General features: G+C 37.2%; 1 protein-coding gene across 37 annotated transcripts in view; it reads right to left on the bottom strand.

Annotated features, from left to right (window-relative positions):
• Nucleotides 1-19,675, bottom strand: part of LOC106867341 (rho GTPase-activating protein 39) — a 439,467-nt gene that overhangs the window by 57,640 nt on the left and 362,152 nt on the right. For 21 of the 37 annotated variants that reach the window (XM_089348467.1, XM_089348468.1, XM_052966673.2 and 18 more), the window contains 2 exons: nt 17,916-17,990; nt 1,954-3,271 (listed from right to left, as the gene is read on the bottom strand). In XM_089348467.1, coding sequence (XP_089204593.1) covers nt 1,954-3,271; nt 17,916-17,990 — 1,393 coding nt within the window. The remainder of the gene's footprint in view (nt 1-1,953; nt 3,272-17,915; nt 17,991-19,675) is intronic. The other 16 variants (XM_089348440.1, XM_089348445.1, XM_089348446.1 and 13 more) reach the window with 1 other exon arrangement.

The raw sequence follows: 19,675 nt of genomic DNA, 5'->3' as shown, positions 1-19,675 counted from the left end.
TTAGGAGAGGTGGTCTCAAGTGGATTGGTACCAAAAGAGTTAATGCACCAAATATTTTACCTCAACATGATGTTTTTGGGGAAAAGGCTGGATAAAGGCTCCTTAAACATTTTAATAATAATAATAATAATGATTCAGCCAGATAAAATGATTTGATTCATAATCTTAAATAGGATAATCCATTGAAGACATGAAATAAATTTATGCAATTTTTGAGGATTTTTACACTATATACACCAAACATGTATTTACATGAGTGCTGAATAAGATACATGTATCTAATTGTCATTGTTTTAACATCCACTTTTCCATGCTTGCATGCGTCAGATGGAATTCATTGAGGAAGACTTTCTGTAGCCAGACGCCCTTACTGCAGCCAATCCTTGTTGCTAAACAAGGAAATATTTCTCCTTAGCCAGACATATTTTCACAGAAGATTGGAAACAAATAATATTGCTTGTATCATAGTGACATTTATTTACAATCATTGCACAGTGTTAAGAGAAAGGTAAGCATTGTGCATGTGTGTGTGCATGTGTGTGTGTATACCCCCCACCCCCACCCCAATAGGTTTCTTTCAGTTTCTGTCAACCATATACATTCACAAGGCTTTGGTCAGCCTGGAACTACAATAGAAGAGACTTGCCCAAGCTGTCCTGCACAGTGGGCTTGAATCATCATCGTCATCATCATCATCATTTAACGTCTATGTTCCCTGCTAGCATGGGTGGGACGGTTTCACAAGAGCCAGCCAGGCCAAAGCCAGCACCAGACTTCTGTGACAGTTTTGAAAGGATTTTTACAGCTGGATGCCCTTCCTAACACCAACCACTCAGCAGAGTGGACCTGGTGCTTTTTATGTGGCACAAGCACAGGTGAGGTGTGTAGTGCAAGGTGAATCTGAAATGATTTGGTTAGGACAGAAGTTTCTTAAACACACAGCCATGCCAACATGCATGTATGTGTGTGTGTGTACATGTGTGTACATGTGGGACATATTAACATGAAATTTGGTTGGTAGATTTTTTATTTAGCTCATTTTAAAACGAGAAGTTTATATCAGAGAACTAGAGCCAATGAATTTGAGGCAGGTCGATATGAAAATATTCGAAAAAGGAAGTCTTTTATCTCTAAGAAAAATTTAAGTTGTGCAAAATCATAATCTTATCTTTATTTTTCACTAAATCCAATATTAACTCACCCCACCCCATATTTTCTTGGCATATTCACCTGGCACAAAGCCACCTCCCTTGATACCACTCCCCCTCTCACTTGAAAGATCTTTGCCTTGTAAGCTGTTTGGTGACCTTGTTGGTGCTAGTGCATTCTGTCAGGTGGTTAGCTTCAGGAAGGGCATCCAGTCATAGAAACCATGCCAAAGTAGACAGCAGAGATTGGTGCAGTTCTCTGACTTGCCAGCATGGAAAACAGACGTTAAATGATGATGATGAATTCTCCTATGTTTCCTAACTGTCATTTAAAGCTCATCGTAACATTCATTTTGACTGGAACAAAATACATTAACATGGGAAACTAAAATGTATATTTTAAGGCCAATAAATATTGCATAAAACTCAATCCATTTGTTACCATTTGTTTCTGTTGAAATCCACTGCTTTTGTTTCAATTAATTTTGGAAACAATGAAGAATTTAGTAAAATGAATTTTGTCATTATTAAGCTGGTGTTTCGAAAAAGAATTAACATGAAATTTTGATGGCTTTAAATTAGATCACTTTAAAACAAGACATTTGTATCACAGAACCTGGGGTGATCTCATGCAAGCTGGAATCAAAATGGCTAAAAAAAAAAAAAGATACAATGGGGCAGTTTATAAATAGACTTAAGTAATTACATTGGCTGGAAAGAAATGAAAGTACATAACCATTTTAATGCATTAGACAAAGAAAGTTGAGAAGAAGAAAATTGGAAAATGGCAAAAGAAATTACTTACTTTCAGAGTGGTAACTTGAATTATGTGTAATTAGAGATCGATGGCTGCCTGGTAAGCACTGTTGGTAAGTATAATCTTGGAGTATACTCCCAGCACGATTGTCCAAGCAAACCTCATTAAAATCACTTCCACTGCTCTTTTTGGATTTTAAAATATTTTTAAAGTTATTTTGGTCGTATGATAATGTGATTAAAGAGGAATCAGATTTCTGAGGACTGAACGGTAGATTTGCGTACTCTGGCTCTGACTGAAGCAATGAGCGGAGAGACATTTGATTGTTGGACCGTTCATGGATACATGCGTAATCCTGGTCAGTACTCTGAAATGAACCCTTCGATGAAATGCTATCCTGTACGGACACCGCACTATCTTGCATATTGCGTAGTGATCCTTGGGAAGAGTGAGTGTCGGACATGTTGCGCAGAGACCCTTGGGAGGATTGGCTATCTGACAGATCACGGTTCCTCGACGAATGGGAAGCCTGACTGTCAGTACGCTCGTGGAGGTAACCACCTCGGTGAGATGAGTGGGATGTATCACTATCGGATCTATCGTGACGGTTATATCCATAAGGGTCACTATATGTGTTACCACTTTGTGAACTTTGGAGAGTCATCACGATTTGTTCTGGTTGATAAGGGATATCATAAGCTGGGGCAGATTGGTCAACGTTAATTTTCTTGTAAGAAGTCTGTCCATCTCTTCGAGGTACACCTACATAAGCTGGATTGGTACGAGGAAATGATCTCGGTTTGGGCTTGTGGGGAATAGGGCTAATATCACCTTGTTTGTTTACTATATCTTGACTAAATGCAATAAATTCTTCTTTGCCCGATGAATAATCTCCTCCATAAATACTTCGATCGGTTCCAATAATAGTTTCTGAGCCGTAGATTTCTGATTTCGTTTGGAGAGGGCTGGCACAGTAAATATCGGTTCGATAGTTCCCTCCTTGTTCTCCGTAACTTCCTTGTCGACCATGAAAAGAATGATTATCTATCTTGCTTGGACTGTCGTGCCAGCGGTAACTTCCATGTCTTGTCTGCATTGGCGTCTGTGTCCCACAGCTGTCCATGTTCTTTTGAGAAATATGGGCCCTCTGGATACGAGGAGAGTCTCGTAGCCGCAGGGATGCAGACCTTTCGAAAGAATCTCGACGTACCAGTCTTCCTTGGATGGCAAGATCCTGAGATCTGTCCAATTGCTGGGTAGACTGGGTGGGTTGGCTACCTCTACGGCGGAGGCGCTGCTCCCCATTAATATGATATTCATGACTGGAGCTGCTGTGGGACGACAGAGAATCTTGACGATCAAATCGCTATAAAAGACAAAGAAAGAAAAAGATTGTATTAGAAGAGAGCTAACTCAAAGAAAAACAATCTGTGGTATAAGAAGAAAAAAACCCCCTAATTGATACAGCATTAATGTTAGAATGCTTAGTCATTACGATTGAAATAAAGGGACATTTCAAAATTTAGCTGCCCAAATCATAGGCTAATAAAAGTTTGTTGTAGTAGTAATAATAATGATAATAATGATAATGATAATAATAATGATAATAATAATAATTATAACAATAAGAACAACAGTTTTATCAGCAAATTGTAATATATTCCTAAAACAAAACAAAAATGTCTGGCCCATCAATTATCAATAGATATTTTTTTATTTGTCTGTTGCAGCAATCAATCAATTATATTGCTAAACCATGGAACAGAGAGGAAATATATTATGATGCAAGTTCAAATAAAATAAAATAAAATAAGGCTAATATGAAAGCTTAAAATGTAATTCTAAGCTAGTAATACAACACCAGAAATTCATGACAGGACACCCGTAGAAAATCATGTTCGTTATTTGGCCAAGATTCAATAGTATTGAATGCCAGAAAGTATCCGCTTCCGGCTATAAATTCTAACCATGTTCAATCACAAAGCAACTAAAGAATAGGCTCCAAAAGGGAGCAATAATAATAATAATAATAATAATAATAATAATAATAATAATAATAACAACAACAACCACATTATTAATGGTTCCAATTTTGGGACAAGTCCAGCAGTTTTAGTAGGAGAGGGTTAGTGAATAACATTGACTCGAGTACTCAATCACTACTTTATTTTATGAATCCTAAAAAGAGGAAAGGCAAAGTCAACCTCCATGGAAAGTCAAAATGTAAAAAGATGTGACGAATGCTGCAAAGCATTTTGCTCAATATACTAATGATTTTGCTAGCTCACCACTGTAGTAGTATTGTAGTAGTCATTTCTACTATAGGCACAAGGCCTGAAATTTTGGGGGGAGATTGTAAGTCGATTACATCAACCCCAGTGTTTCACTGGTACTTAATTTCTTAACTCTGAAAGGGTGAAAGGTATAGTTGACTTTGGTAGAATTTGAACTTAGAATGTAAAGATGGACAAAATACTGCTAAGCATTTTGCCTGGTGTGTTAACAATTCTGCCAGCTCACCACCTTAATAATAATATTGGTGATGAAGATGATGATGATTTCTTTATTAAACACAAAGGGTAAAGAAAAACATTAAGGACATACATAATAATAATAATAATAATAATAATAATAATAATAAATGCCCTGATGTAGTACCAGGCAGTGGCTCTCATGGTTTCTGATCTTAATTGATTTGAAGTGTTATCATGTACATGTTTTGTCTTGGTATAAAAGATGGGCTACAGCAAATATTCTGCTCAATACCACAGATTTGCTTGTCAGTTGTTTGACCGTAGCCAGTTAAGCATGTCCCATGGTGGCTGACGATATGTGCATCTCTGATCACGAGCAGAAGTAGTGGGGGAGCATCATAGCCATGTTTTGAGAGGAAATCTTTGGGGTTTGAATAATTCACCTCTGGAAACATGGGTGTTTTGCTCAACATTCTTCAACAAACCTTATTCAGGGACCTTTTGAGCGGGATGGGCTACTCGAACTGAAAAAGATTCTAACTGGGTCCCAACCTGCAAGGTCATGCCCTGTTTATCTTGATATGAGATCACTATGTTGCGCACATATGGTTGTGATGCATGTGCCTGGTGTACCCTTATCAGATGGATAGTCATGATGGGTATATTGGGCTTTGTATATTTGTACTTTAGTGTCACTTTGATGGCATGCGCTGCTCTCTCACTCAATAATAATAATAATAAATGATTTCTTTTATTAACCCCAAAGGCCCAAAATAATAAACCAAAACCCTGACAACTGTAAACAACTTTGAGAAACAAGTAGAGGAAAAAAAGAACCCCCCCCCACCCGAAGTATAAGCTTTAGATGTCAAAGGAAAATGTTGCTATTGAGTCCCAAGTCAGCAAATGATGAATCAGACCCCATGATGAAAAAACATTGTTCCAGCTATGGCTGTCCCATTGTTTTACTTGAACATTTTGTCTAAGTCTGCATAATTATCCAACATATCCTGTTCCTCTTTTTATAATGACAGTATAGAGAATGATTAGAGGGAAATTCCACTGCTATTTTAGCAGGTCAAACCACCCTGTAGAGGCTCTCTCTCGTTAGCTTGTATCAAACTAGCTGTTGCCTAATGGGATAAAATATTGCTATGCAAACAAATGAGCTGTTCACATCACCATTAAAAACCAAGCAGATATTTGTGGCACTCCCCACCATCAAATGCTTCATTCATCAGTTTAATCCATTGTACTAACCAAACACAATTTCTAGCTTTGAATGTTTATCTAACAAGAAATTTCCTACACTAAAACGTCTTTAACAGTTAGTCAGAGCTTCTAATAACTAGATCACTTGGATAATAATGATAATAATAATAATAATAATAATAATAATAATAAATATTAAGATATAACTGTTGAACAGACTGTGAGTGAACTAAGCTTCCTAGTGTAATAAAGCTGTTAATCTATGTACAAATATGAAATAGTAATACAGTTTGGTTACTAAGGTGACTTAATCAGTGCTGGTGGAGAGATCAATGATTGTATAAAGCCTAAACCATAATGCCAACACTCAATGTTCTCTTTGCTGACTGCAAATAAATATCTCTCAGGTTAGTATCACAAGTGCAGTAGTGTATACACAACCAGAAAAAAAAATTGGAACAAAATGAAGATAATCTGTTAAGAATAAGACATAAACCATATTCAGGTCATCTAAAAGACAATAAAAAAATCAGGAGATTAGAGGCATGAAACATATACAGAAAAAGAAGAGAGAAATTAGAAGTGAATGAACAAGTGTCTTCATTTTTTTGTGGCAAATGGGGGGGGGGGGGGGCGATGATATATAGGTTGGAGTGAAGAAAACTGAGCATGGTATTTTAAATTAAGATGAATTTAATAATGGCTAATGATGTGGATAATTAAAGAGATTGTCATGGTTTAGAAAAAGTTGCAAAATGTCACAAAACCAACTTGATGTTGGCCTTAGAGAGGCAATATGCTTGAAACAGAGATTAATTGGGGATAACTATTCCTAAATGAGTCCTAATTATAGAACTCATTTTCAAGTACGGAATATATCAATTATGAAAATGGTATAAGTTTGTTAAATTGATAGTAATTTCTATAAATTACATAAGACAAAAAAGCAATTGTTTCACAGAAGAGCCATGTCTTTCTACATTTATGAACTCAATGGTTTAGAGTGAAAAAAACCAAAAAAAAACCGAAAAGCAGAACTCTGTCTGGAAGTTGATTTTCATGGTGTCATGCAGAGTATTATGTTGAAGACTTTTATTTTTATTCTCATCCATACTTTAATAACTTGAAAGTTTTTGGCAAATTCTGACACATGCATATATGCTGAGATCATCTACTTCATTTAATATATTTGGGGGAAAAAAACCTGTTTGCTGCCATAACACTGGTATAGGATAGTTAACTTGGCAACCTTCCTTAAAAGAAAAAAAAATTACAAAAACCAACAGAGGATGGTGCATTGGAGGTGAGAAAGAAGAATAAAAAAAATAACAATGAAAAAGAACCTAAAAAAATGTTTTGTTATTAATCATTGCATTGTTAATTGTCATGCTTCTCTGATATTAGTCCAGAGTCAACAAAAGCTCTGACAGACAGACCAGCCATCATTCATGACCAAATCATAAATATTCTATATTGCTGAACGACCAAACTGATTTAGTCAGCTGAGGTACTGAAGCTTTATAATTTATTAATGTCAACAAATAAAGCTTTTCATTTTAAATTACTTCTCAGTAATCAAACATTCCATAACAGTTTAACGTGTTGGTTTGTTCACAGACAAGTTTTCTCAAGAGACACTGGTTTCATTTATTCATCATAGAACTTTCAGAGATAACTTATTAGGCAGGTTCAAACTTACAATAAGGATCAAACTTCTAATAATGGAAAGGGTCCTTCTAAGATCTCAATGTGCTCAAAAACCCTACTGGGAGTCAAATTACAGTCAAAACATTTGAAAGTTAAATTCAAACTCCTAAATACTATGCTCTCAAGTTGTTTATTCTTAAGAGAGAAGAAGAAAAAAGAAAATGATTATTATTATTAGGCCCAGGAAGACCTGGGCTGAGGTGGTGAGGCAAGACCTTCGTACATTGGGCCTCACCGAGGCGATGACTACGGACCGAGACCTTTGGAAATGGGCTGTGCGTGAGAAGACCCGGCAAGCCAAGTAAGATCGTTGCCAGTGCCCCTGGACTGGTTCTTATGCGGGTGGCACATGAGATGCACCATTTTGAGCGTGGCCGTTGCCAGTACCGCCTGACTGGCTCCTGTAGGATTTTCGAGCGAGATCGTTGCCAGTGCCCCTGGACTGGCTTGTGCGGGTGGCACATAAAAGACACCATTTCGAGCGTGGCCGTTTTCGTGCGGGTGACACGTAAAAGCACCCACTACACTCTCTGAGTGGTTGGCGTTAGGAAGGGCATCCAGCTGTAGAAACTCTGCCAAATCAGACTGGAGCCTGGTGTTGCCATCCGGTTTCACCAGTCCTCAGTCAAATCGTCCAACCCATGCTAGCATGGAAAGCGGACGTTAAACGATGATGATGATGATGATGATGATTATGATGCAAAAACTGTTTTAATTTAATAGGATCAGAAATGATTTTATTGTCTCGGGTTACACATTCCACAAGAACATACCATACTCATTGAAAATCTGCAAGAATTCACGTATCACTGCAATGCACTGCACAACTTCACATCCATACATACACACACACGCACACACACACACACACACACACACACACATGTGTGTAATACAATATGTAAAGAGAAAAAATATATTTATCATTAACAAATGCAGTTTGACTCAATGCCTTAGACAAAACCTAAACTCTAGACACACTAGCTATATTATATCAGCCACTAATTTACGTATTGAGTTCTTGAAGTGAGCTATTAGTGAGCTATCCTGAATCATTTTAAAGACAGGAAATAAAAAAACATCCTAGTACTACTATTTGGATAATCATCACATCTGTTGCTGTCAGAACATTTACTCATCAGAATGACAACCTATCAAGCAATGAAAAAGAAAAAGAAAAAGAAAAAGAAGGAAAATTCTACTTTTCGTTATTTTATCATCTTCCCTGTCTTATTATCTTGCAAGAAGAAGAAGAGGAGAAATTGTTTGCTCTAGTTAAGACTATGTAACGATAATTGTGTGTACCAAAGTGTAGCAGTAGTCGTAGTAGCAGTAGTCGTAGTAGCAGTAAGAGTAACAATAATAATAATAATAAAAATAATCATGCTTTCTACTAAAGGCACAAGGCCTGAAAATTTGGGAGAGGAAACTAGTCGATCACATTGACCCCCAGTGTTTCACTGGTATTTAATTTATTGACCCCAAAAGGATGAAAGGCAAAGGTGACCCCAGCGGAATTTGAATTCAGAATGTAAAGATGGACAAATGCCCTCAGCATTTTGCCTGGTGTGCTAACGAGTCTGCCTGCTTGCAGCCTTATTAATAATAATAACAATAATAATAATAATGTAAATTATAATATTAGATAATAGGAGATAACAAGCAGAAGAAGGCAAGGGGATGGTTAAGAAAGGAATAAACAACAGGGAAATATAATGAGACTAAATACTTAGGAGAGCAGGGGGGAAATAGATAAATATTTTACTGTGAGAGAGAGGGGGGAGGGAGAGGGAGAGTGAGAGAGAGTGGGAGAGAGAGAGAGAGAGAGGGAGAGAGGGAGAGAGGGAGAGAGAGAGAGAGAAAGAGAGAGAGAGAGATTCCCAGTTTGTTCCATAGAGTTTCTTTTCACCTTAAGGAATCAACAATTGTTTTATATAAAGTCTTGGGAATTGCAAACATTTGCACAATACAAAGGAAGTGAGTTCTATAACTCTTAGGCTATTTCTTATGAAGCATAGAATTAAGGACCAATTTCAAGGTGGGGGTCCCTGAAATGAGTGAGGTGAATACCAGCTGTCTTAAAGCTATAATCCTTGAAGGACTGGAGTCCAGCACTATAAACAATTAAACCGTCATAAATATTTCACCGTTTATAACAGTGAGATATGCTTACCAGGTAGGATGGTAGAGCAAAAGACAAGCAACAATCCAGTGTTAGGCTAAAGGCACACAGCTCTAAAGATGGGTTATGAAATGTTGATTTGTTTTGCCAATTTTGCCAACCTAAAGTCACAGAAAACTATAAAAGGTTTCTTATTGTCCTTAAAAAGATCAATGGGGTAACATCAAAAACTGTCTTTATGAAGTGTGTCAATGGAAAAGTCAAGCACAGGAAGCCAATCTACATGACTTGGGCCAGAAACTGCCAGTGTGCCAAATAGAAGAACTGAAAATGGTACGTTCTGGAAAAACAAAACAACCTGTATTGCAAACTCACTCTGCTACTTTACAGCATTCAAACTCTACAAAATCTTAATCAAAACCTAATTGTGCAGTCACAATATATTTACTGCCATAATATCAAAAATGACAAACATCAAACAACAACTATTGTCCAGCAGTATTGCTATGTTTGTGGTGCACTTTCACTGAGTGCCTTGTGGATGTGCAGTGTTTTATTTTGACTTTGGTAGTTTTACTCTTTCCAGAGTACTCAGTGCAGTGGGTGGTGCAGTGCTTACCATCTGCTATTTCCTGTATGCTATGCATATCTTTAAGTCCTGGGGGGTTTCTTCATGTATTTGTCTGCATGTTGTCTTTAAATCATTTCCAAAGCGTCTCTTACAGAGACTGCTTTTGTTTCCAGGCCTCGCATTTCAGTTTGTCTCTATTCCCAGATCTTTATGATTTCTTCATTTCTTTAAGCTCTGGATTATCATCTGTTGGGACTGACATATCCAATTACTAGAAATTTCTTAACAACAATGTTCAATCAATTAACCTTGATCTCCTTGTCTATGTGTATTGGCATATCCCAGAGTATGGTTGTGCTTTGCCATTCTTGGAGACCTTTTTCAGTTATACATCTACACCACCATTTTTCTGTTGGTGTTTCATAATGATGGTATAACCTCCAGTGTTTAGAAGTTCCATACTTGTGGATGCCTTCTTACTTGGCAAAGACTTGGAAATCAGAGAAGATGCAGTTAATTATTTCATCCCCATCTCCACGTATTCTGCAGTTTATACGAGTGTATTCTATGTTTTTCATACCATGCCATATTGAGTGAATCTGGGGTGTTGGCTATGACCCCCCACAGTACAGAACTATGTAATTACATATGTTTTTTTTTTTCATGTGCATCCAACTGCTTGCATGTATCCATACACAGCTCTGGGTGATTTATGCTAATTTCTAAAAACCTGTTATTTATCTCAGTTTATTTGTTGTTTTCTTTTTAATTTCAGGCCTTGTGCTCTTAGTATAAAGGATTATTATTATTGTTGTTGTTATTTCATTGTGCAGTATGGCTATAAAATCGTTTAATTTTATCTTCTGCTGAAAGGCAAATTGCTCCAATGAAATTGACTTTGCCTTTCATCCTTTTAGGATCAATAAAATAAGTACCAGTTGAGAACTGGGGGTCAGTGTAATTGACTAACCCCAGCCCCAAAATTTCAAGCCTCGTGACAATTGTAGAAAAGTTATTATTATTATTATTATTATTATTATTATTATTATTATTATTATTATTATTATTATCCATTGTACAATATGGCTGTAAAATAGTTGTGCTTTATCTCCTGCAGATCAAATGTCAAGCCTTAAGAAAAGGTCTTAGACAGAAAGTACCATTTTTAAGGTTATGAGCTGTTCCAAGGAGAGCAGCTTTCCAGAGCACTTGGATGTTTGCTTTTGCTGTCTAACTGTTCCATGTGATATTATTGCTCCAATAATAATAATAATAATGATAATAATAATAATTATTATTATTATTAAAAGAATGTACAACTCAACATCGGCTAGTGGTTAGTGACTTCAGACTTAGGGCCAGAAGGGTTCAAAGATACAAGACAATATGGAAAAAGAGGTAGTGGAAGCTCAAAGATCCTTCAAACAGGCAGAGGTTTAGAGATGTTCTTAATGAAGCCTTTGATGAGAAGGAGGAAGAGATAGAGACAGATGATGATGAGGACAACTAGATGTTCTTACAGGACTATCTACTGAGAGAGAGAGAGAGAGACAGACCAAATCTGTGGCTGGAACAAAGCCTCCACCAGACTAAGGGTGACATGGTGGTGGAACAGTGGCACTGACACGGCCATAAAAGAGAAGAGATGGGTGTGGAAGGAATGGAAAAGATAGGACAGCAAAGAATCCTATCAGAAGCCTAAAAGGGAAGCTAGACGTCAGCTTTAATAAGCTTGGGCAGAAGCAGAAAGGAAGAGGTTTTCCAATATCCTACAGCATGAAGATCATGGACTTGAGGTGTTCCAGATTGCTAGACAGTATGTCAGAGAGAATCATGATAGAGTGGGAGAGAAGTGTGTGTGTGAATGGATAATGTTATGCTTGCACTTAGTGATTCAGACAAGAAAGAGACATGGAAGAGTTACTAAGCAAGGCTATTGAATGGAGAGAATAAATGGGATAAAAGGAGTCTTCCTAATGTGAACCCAACAGAGGAACCAACTATCCTAATATGGACAACAGTATTAAAGATATCGAAACAGGGAAAGCTCCTGGTCCATCTGGAGTCACTGTTGAGATGTTCAAAATAGCCAGTTAGGGCTGGGGTTAGTCAATTACACTGACCCCAGTTCTCAACTGGTACTTATTTTATTGATCCTAAAAGGATGAAAGGCAAAGTCAATTTCATTGGAACAATATCTAGTCACCCGCATAATTAATCAGATTATTTAGGAAGGTATAATACCCAATGACTGGTGCAGCAGCATTATTGTTAGCTGCTACAAGGGTAAGGGAGATGCCTTAAACAAGCAATTATAGAGGGATCAAACTTCTGGGCCAGGTGATGAAAATTGCAGAGAGAGTTCTAGCCCAATAAATTAGAAACAGAATTAGGCTTGATGAAATGCAGTTTGGTTTCACTCCAGGGAGAAACACTGCGGATGCTTTTTTCATAGTCAGACAACTGCAAGAGGAATACTGAGCCAAGAATAAACCATTAGATTTGACATTTGTTGGCCCAGAGCAGTGGTTCTCAAATGGGGTCCATGTAACAAAATAGTAAATTGGAGATCCACAATAGTATATTAAGGGCTCTTGAAAAAAATTTTGCTTTAGATGTATTGGTGATGTATTGCAAGAAACAGCCAGGTTTCTTTCTCTAACATTTTACATAATTCAGCCTACACAAGTTAAAGTGTGGAAAAGAAAATAGGAATTTTGAAAGAAACTTCAAGAAAACTAGTTTTTAAATAGTGAATGGTGATAGGGGTCCATTAGAATAAAATATTAATTAAGGGGGTTCATAGATAAAAAATGGTTGAGAACCCCTGATCTAGAGAAAGCCTTTTACAGAATAGCCTGCTGTGCAATATGGTGGGCTCTGAGAAGACTGTGGGTAGACAAGTGGCTTTTGAAAGGCCATGTAGAGGGGAGTTGCCAGTAAGGTGAGAGTTAACCACAAGTACAGTGAAGAATTTGGTGTACAGGTAGGTGTTCAGCAAAGCTCAATCCTCAGTCCCCTAATTTTCATTATTATCTTCCAGGCCATAACAAAGGGATTCAAGACTGGCAGGCCCTGGGAACAACTATATGTTGATGATCTTGCCCTCACAGCAGATTCTATACCAGAGCTAGAAAAGAAATTCCAGGTGTGGAAGCAAAACCCAGAATCTAAGAGCCTTAAGGTTACTTTAACAAAGACTATGGTCTTAGTAAGCAAGAAAATAGACAGGAACCTACTACCTTCAGGTAAGTGGCCCTGCTCAATTCATAGGAAAGGTGTAGGCAGGAACTCCATATGGTGTACCCAGTGTAAGCTATGGACACACAACAGGCGCAGTGGAATAACAGGAAGGCTACCAGAGAAAGTAGCATATGTGGAAGAGGCACAAGATCCATAAAAACTACAGATACTCGTGAGGTGCCACATTAAAAGCACCCTGCACACACTGTGAAGGGGTTGGTGTTAGGAAGGGCATCAAGCCATAGAAACCAAACCAAATTAGACAATTGTAACCTGGGACAACTCTCCGGTTTGCCAGTTTTGGTCAAATCACCCAACCCATGCTAGCATAGAAAAACATGTTAAAGGATGATGATAATAACTACTACTACTACTACTACAACCATTATTAAGCTATTGCAATACTTCTATATTCATGCTAAGTAAATGTAGATCAGGGAGGGAAGTATCCAGCAACTACTGTCTGACTTTATATATGAATACAAAAGTTAAGTCGTAATATGTAAACACCTCATGAAAAGATGTGACAAGGAAATATACCCTAATATATAATGGACAGCCAGGAAACACAGGCAGATATTGCAAAATGTTTACTAATGGAATAGAAATACTAACACAAATAAAAACACCATCAATATGACACTAAATATAGGTTCTGACATTCTGTTGACTTTGCAACACTAAATAAATTACATTCACGGAATGTGTGTGTGGGTGTGGGTGTGCGTGCACCAGCATAGATTTAATTACTCAAGGAAGTTTATTCAAAATTAACATTAATTTTATGAAGAAAAGGAGAGAAACAAAATGAACTTGTACATGGTCTGAAACTTAGATAAGAAAAAACACCAAACTAGGAACCATAAAAGCACCTAGTCCAGGATTAGTGTTGTTTGGGTGGCATTTGGTATAGGAAACAGCAAGTGGACTAGATACATTTCATCATTATCATAGAGTTACATTATTACATCATGTGCACACACACACACACACATATACACACACACACATATATACACATACACGGGGTGCAATGGGTAAATTGTCGCCATTTTATATTTTTTATTTTGTGCATGCGCATTGTTTGCTTTTGATTTTGTCAACTACACAGTATAGCAGGGTCAGTTGGGCACAGTCTGTGAGAAAAACAGCACCATGACACAATTCACTCTGCCAGAAATTTGAAAATGACATGCTGTAGTGCTTGGCATTCATGCCAGAAGCTCCAATACGAATATTTCAGAGTGTTTGGGTGTCAATCTGAGGACAGTGCAGAAGATTCAGAAAGAGTTCGATGAGTCTAATGATGATTAAGAAGGACTGGCAGCTTGGAAAACTCACTCTGATCAGAAAAGAACACCTGAATTTGTTGGTGAGGTTCAGGCCATGATTGACATTGATCCCTCCAAGTCAATCAGGTCCATCGCCAGGGACATGGGAGTATCTGAGTTTCTTAGGCAGGTAGTGCATGAAGGCATTTGGTATTCCTCATACAAGATGAGAAAAGGCTAATTTTGATCCCAAGTCATCAAGGACAAAAAGAGAAACTGCGCTATGAAGCTTTTGAACAAACTCAAGTATCCCCTCCAACTGAATATGCTTTGGTTTTTCTCAGAAGAGAAAAATTTCTGCCAGGATCAGATGGTGAACTCACAGAACAACCATTGTCTTGCCATGTCTCAAAAACATGGCCCGAGAGGGATAAAAATCAAACATCCAGTCAACATCATGGTGTTTGGAGTGATCACTAGTGATGGTGACGTTATGCCTCCATTCATCTTCCCACAAGGCCTCAGACTCAACATGGAGGCCTACATCAAGTTCCTGGAGGAGGTAGTGCTGCTCTGGGTCAAGAGGGTGGCTGCTGGAAGACTATGTCTGGCAAAAGGACTCAGCACCACGCCACACAAGCAGGGGAACCCAGTCATGGCTGTCAGACAATTTCTGCTACCCATCACCCCTAACATCTGGTTACCCAACTCCTCAGACTGCAACCCCTTTAATTATTATGTATGGGGTGCAGTGGAGTAAGAGACCTAACAAAACTCTTTGTAACACCAAAGATGAACTGAAGGCAAGGATTATGGCACCATTTACCTACTTAAACAATGAGACCATCCAGAAGAGTTGCAGGAGATTCCAAAGTTGTCTGGAGATAGTGGTTGAAGCCAATGGCGATTTTATTGAATAAATTTACTCTTTAGTATTTCAAAATATTCTTTTTCAGTCATTTAACTGCGGCCATACTGGGGCACTGCCTTTAGTCAAACACATCAACCCCAGGACTTATTCTTTGTGAGCCTAGTACTTATTTGATTGGTCTTTTTTGCCAAACTGCTAGATTACGGGGATGTAAACACACCAACATTGGTTGTCAAATGATGCTGGGGGGACAAACATATACACACGCAAACATATACAACAGGCTTCTTTCAGTTTCCATCTACTAAATCCACTCACAAGGCTTTGGTCAGCCTGAGGTTATAGCAGAAGACACTTGCCCAAGGTGCCATGCAGTGGGACTGAACCTGGAACCATGTGGTTGGTAAGCAAGCTACTTACCACACAGCCACTCCTACGCCTATAATTTTGGTAACTATATCTTTTAAAATGTGATATCAGTATTATTTTCATTTTTGAGTAACTCAGACGACAATGTATTCACTGCACCCTGTACATCTCTTTATTATGATTTAATCTCCGTCTCCCAAAGATGGGACGGTTCAGCAGGATGTGAGACACTAAAGAATTATGCCAAGCTTCAATGTCTACTTTGGCATGGTTTCTACAGCAAGATGCTCTTCCTAATGCCAACCACTTTACATCATGGACTGGGTGCTTTTTTTTTGTGGCCCCCACTAGTGGGATTAAGTTCTTGCAAGACAAGGCCCCCTCAACTGGGTGAAGGCATAATATTGATGGAATTAAAAGTATGATAGAAGGACACATGAACAGGTGTCCTACTGAAGAGGAGATACATGGCTTTCCCAGTGAGAGAGAGAGAGAGAGAGAGAATAAAGCAATAAAGGTGACAATAACAGAGAGAGAGAGAGAGAGAGAGAAGGAACAGAGAAAGGGTAGATAGAAAGGTTAGTGTGCTAGGGTGTGAAAATATGAAAAGAGTGAGACTTGATTAGGGATAGGAGTACATATATACATATATATATATGTATGTATATATATATGTATATATATATATACATATATATATATATATATATATATATATATATATATACACACATACAAATATATATATATATATACACACATATATACACACACACACACATTTATATATCTATGTATACACATATTTATATATGTATATATATATACACACACACACACACATACATTATATATATATATATATATATATATATATATATATATATATATATATATATATATATACATACATACATACATACATCATTATACACACACACATGAAATGAAGCAATCGATTGAACATTAGTTTATATTATTGATACTTACTTTAACTTCTAGTATTTCAGCCAAACTCACCAAAGTTATTAATCATAATGTCATTTTTCTATTTTTTTTTAATTTTAAAATTGAAATATTTAAGAAAAAAAAAAAGAAAAGAAAATCACCAGCATACATTATAAAAAAAAAAACCCAGCAGAACGTACACAAGTGAAGCGCTTTGTGTGAAAATTTAAGAAGAAATAAGTTGGTTTTAAGACAAAAGTGTGTTCCATAGAATTCAGACACATGCGACAACATCCAAACAGAAACACCATGTGGAGGGGTTTGTAAACATCACGTAAAATAGCACAAGTGACAAATTATGAAGAAGAAAATGGAAAGAAGCTAGAGATTATAAAGAAAATATTACATTGTTCTTTTATGTGAGTACACACACACACACACGCATGTTCTTACATATTAGAATCAATAAACTTTTGTTACAGTTTGATATTAGAAAATAAATCAAGAAATTAAAATGAAAAATTTTGAAGTAAATGGTGGACAAAGAAATGATAAAAGTAATATTTTCTAATTTTGGCACAAGACCAGCAATTTTAGGGGGAGGGGTGCAAATTGACTACATTAACCCCCTCCCCCCAGGAATTGATTGGTTTTTATTTTATCAACCATAAATGGATGGATGAAAGGCAAACATGACTGTGGCAGAATATGAATTCAGAATGTGGAGCCTGAAGAAATGCTGCTAAACATTTTGTCCAACGTGTTAATGATTCTGCCAGCGGAGTGCCTTAAGTGATAAAAATAATGAAAAAGCACCATTAATCTTTAGTAATTGCAGAAATAAATGCAGTTTTCCGATGAAAGTCAGAAATAACAAAAACATGTTAGAAATACAGGTTTTTTTTTAAAGAAAAGAAAGCATTCTAGATTCATACAGGTGTAGTAAAAGTCATTGGAACATAAGAAGGACATGTCTGTTAATTAGTAATTAAGTTAAAACAACACACAAAAGAGAAGAGAACATGCGAACATTATAACTGAACACCAATATTTAGCAAAAAAAAAAAAACAGGGCTGTTGTGTAATAAATAGATTTGTTTAATTAGCTGGCTGAGCTACAAGTATGATGTAAATAAACATAAAAAAATATATATAATATTAGGGAGTGTGGAAAAGCCGCCTAAAGAGATAGCTGACATATTATATATTGTTGTGTACTTACACTGCGTGCCAAAATGGTGCATGTCTGGGTTTGGTGAGACGACTTGAGGGATCCTGTGCGGACATGATCTCGACGCTTTTGGAAAAAAAACAAAAATCCAATGAAAAGGGGGAAAGTGGAGAGAAAGAGACACAAGGATATCTCCAAAACGACGTAAACGGAACAACAGTTTCCCATAAAGGTGATCACGGTCCGCGATATCAAGTCCATAGTAAATGATGAAATAATAATAACAGTAATTGTAACGAAACACACTTGTACACTTATATACATGTATACTTGAAAAAAAAAAAAGGTAAAATCTATTGATCCAATACTCTGGTGAGGCAGAGTGCAACGTTGGGAAACGTTCCGAATATTTTAAGAGCCTCATCGATGGTTGTGGTGGAGAACATGTTGATAATGGTACAGGTGAGGACTTTGGTGTTGGTGATGGCGAAAATTTAGACATAGAATGGAACCATGTACAGTTTGGTCTGAAGTTAATGTGGTCCTTAATTTCCTGAATCTTTCATTTTGGGACAAGAATGGCAGTAAATGCAGTAGAAGCAGAACATTTCTTGAACTTGATTCAAAGATCATTGTGTGTATGTGGGTGTGTGTGCAGGTGTGTATAAGTTTGGAAGGGAATAAGAATTAAGGGCTGATTTGAGAACAGATATTAATTGGACTGTTCTGTACAAAAGTCTCAGTAAACCACCTGAAGTGGTGCTGGTGATCGTGGTTGAGGAAAAATTACAAACATGGAAAACTAACTTGAAAGTTGTTTGGTTTGCTTATCAGACACAGATCCTTGTTTTGGTGGGTGATAGGAACGAACAGAGAGACAATCGGCAGCATAATGAAATCTCAATGAAAGTAAAATGAAATATTCCATAAGCAATAAAAATATTAAAGAAGAAGAAAAAAAAGTGGAGGTGGGGATCAATCTTCCATCAGCAAATAAATAGCAATGGGAAAGAAAGAACCATGAAGAAAAGGGGCTGGTCCCTTTTCGTGTTTCTGCATGTGATTATATTTTCAATATCTGTGATAAAAATCTGTTTCTCTCTCTCTGTGTTCATCTAAAATATCCATTTCTTTTCTCTCTCCCTCTCTTTCTCTCTGTTATGTCATTGAGATTACACAAGTTAATACCCAGCATAGCTTTTGGTTTCTTTCTTTTCTCATTTCTTTTTCTTCCTTTTCAGCTTTGGGTGTTGTTAAATTGTAGACATCCCATTGGTACTTGTTGTAAAAACTGAAGTTGTCAACTTAGTAGGGTAACACACTGACTGTGGACTGGAGCTATAGATGTGTGTATATAGCATATATAAAAGTTTGCAAAGATGACGACAATGACAACAATGACAAGATGACAAGACTGTTTGCAGCAGCAGCAGCATCATGGGAACAACATCCAAAGCAATGACATCGTTGGCGGCGGAGGAGGGTTTGTCGCAGTGTGTAGGAGGTGGGGAAGAGGACAACAAATCAGTCAGCCGGCTACAAGTTGCCCGTTAATAACAAGAACTACTATTAAAAGTTGAGGACAGTTCATTGATAAGGATAACAACAGTTTTAACTTTCATTTGGTGAGTGGAGTGGTTATTATGAGAGCTAAATAGTGGCCCTGGCTGGATATGAGAGAGGGAGAAAGAGAGAGAGAGAGAGGTATATAGATGGCTGAGAGGGAGAAAGAGAGAGAGAGAGAGAAATAAGTATTGGGAAGGGCGAGGAAAGCGAACAAAACATGGAATTGGAGAGGCTTGGAAAGTTGA

This window comes from Octopus bimaculoides, chromosome 3 (assembly GCF_046866305.1).
Source record: "Octopus bimaculoides isolate indiv1 chromosome 3, ASM4686630v1, whole genome shotgun sequence".
Classification (NCBI taxonomy): domain Eukaryota; kingdom Metazoa; phylum Mollusca; class Cephalopoda; order Octopoda; family Octopodidae; genus Octopus; species Octopus bimaculoides.
The sequence above is the reverse complement of the archived record's forward strand: the minus strand, read 5'-3'. Positions and strand labels throughout refer to the sequence as shown.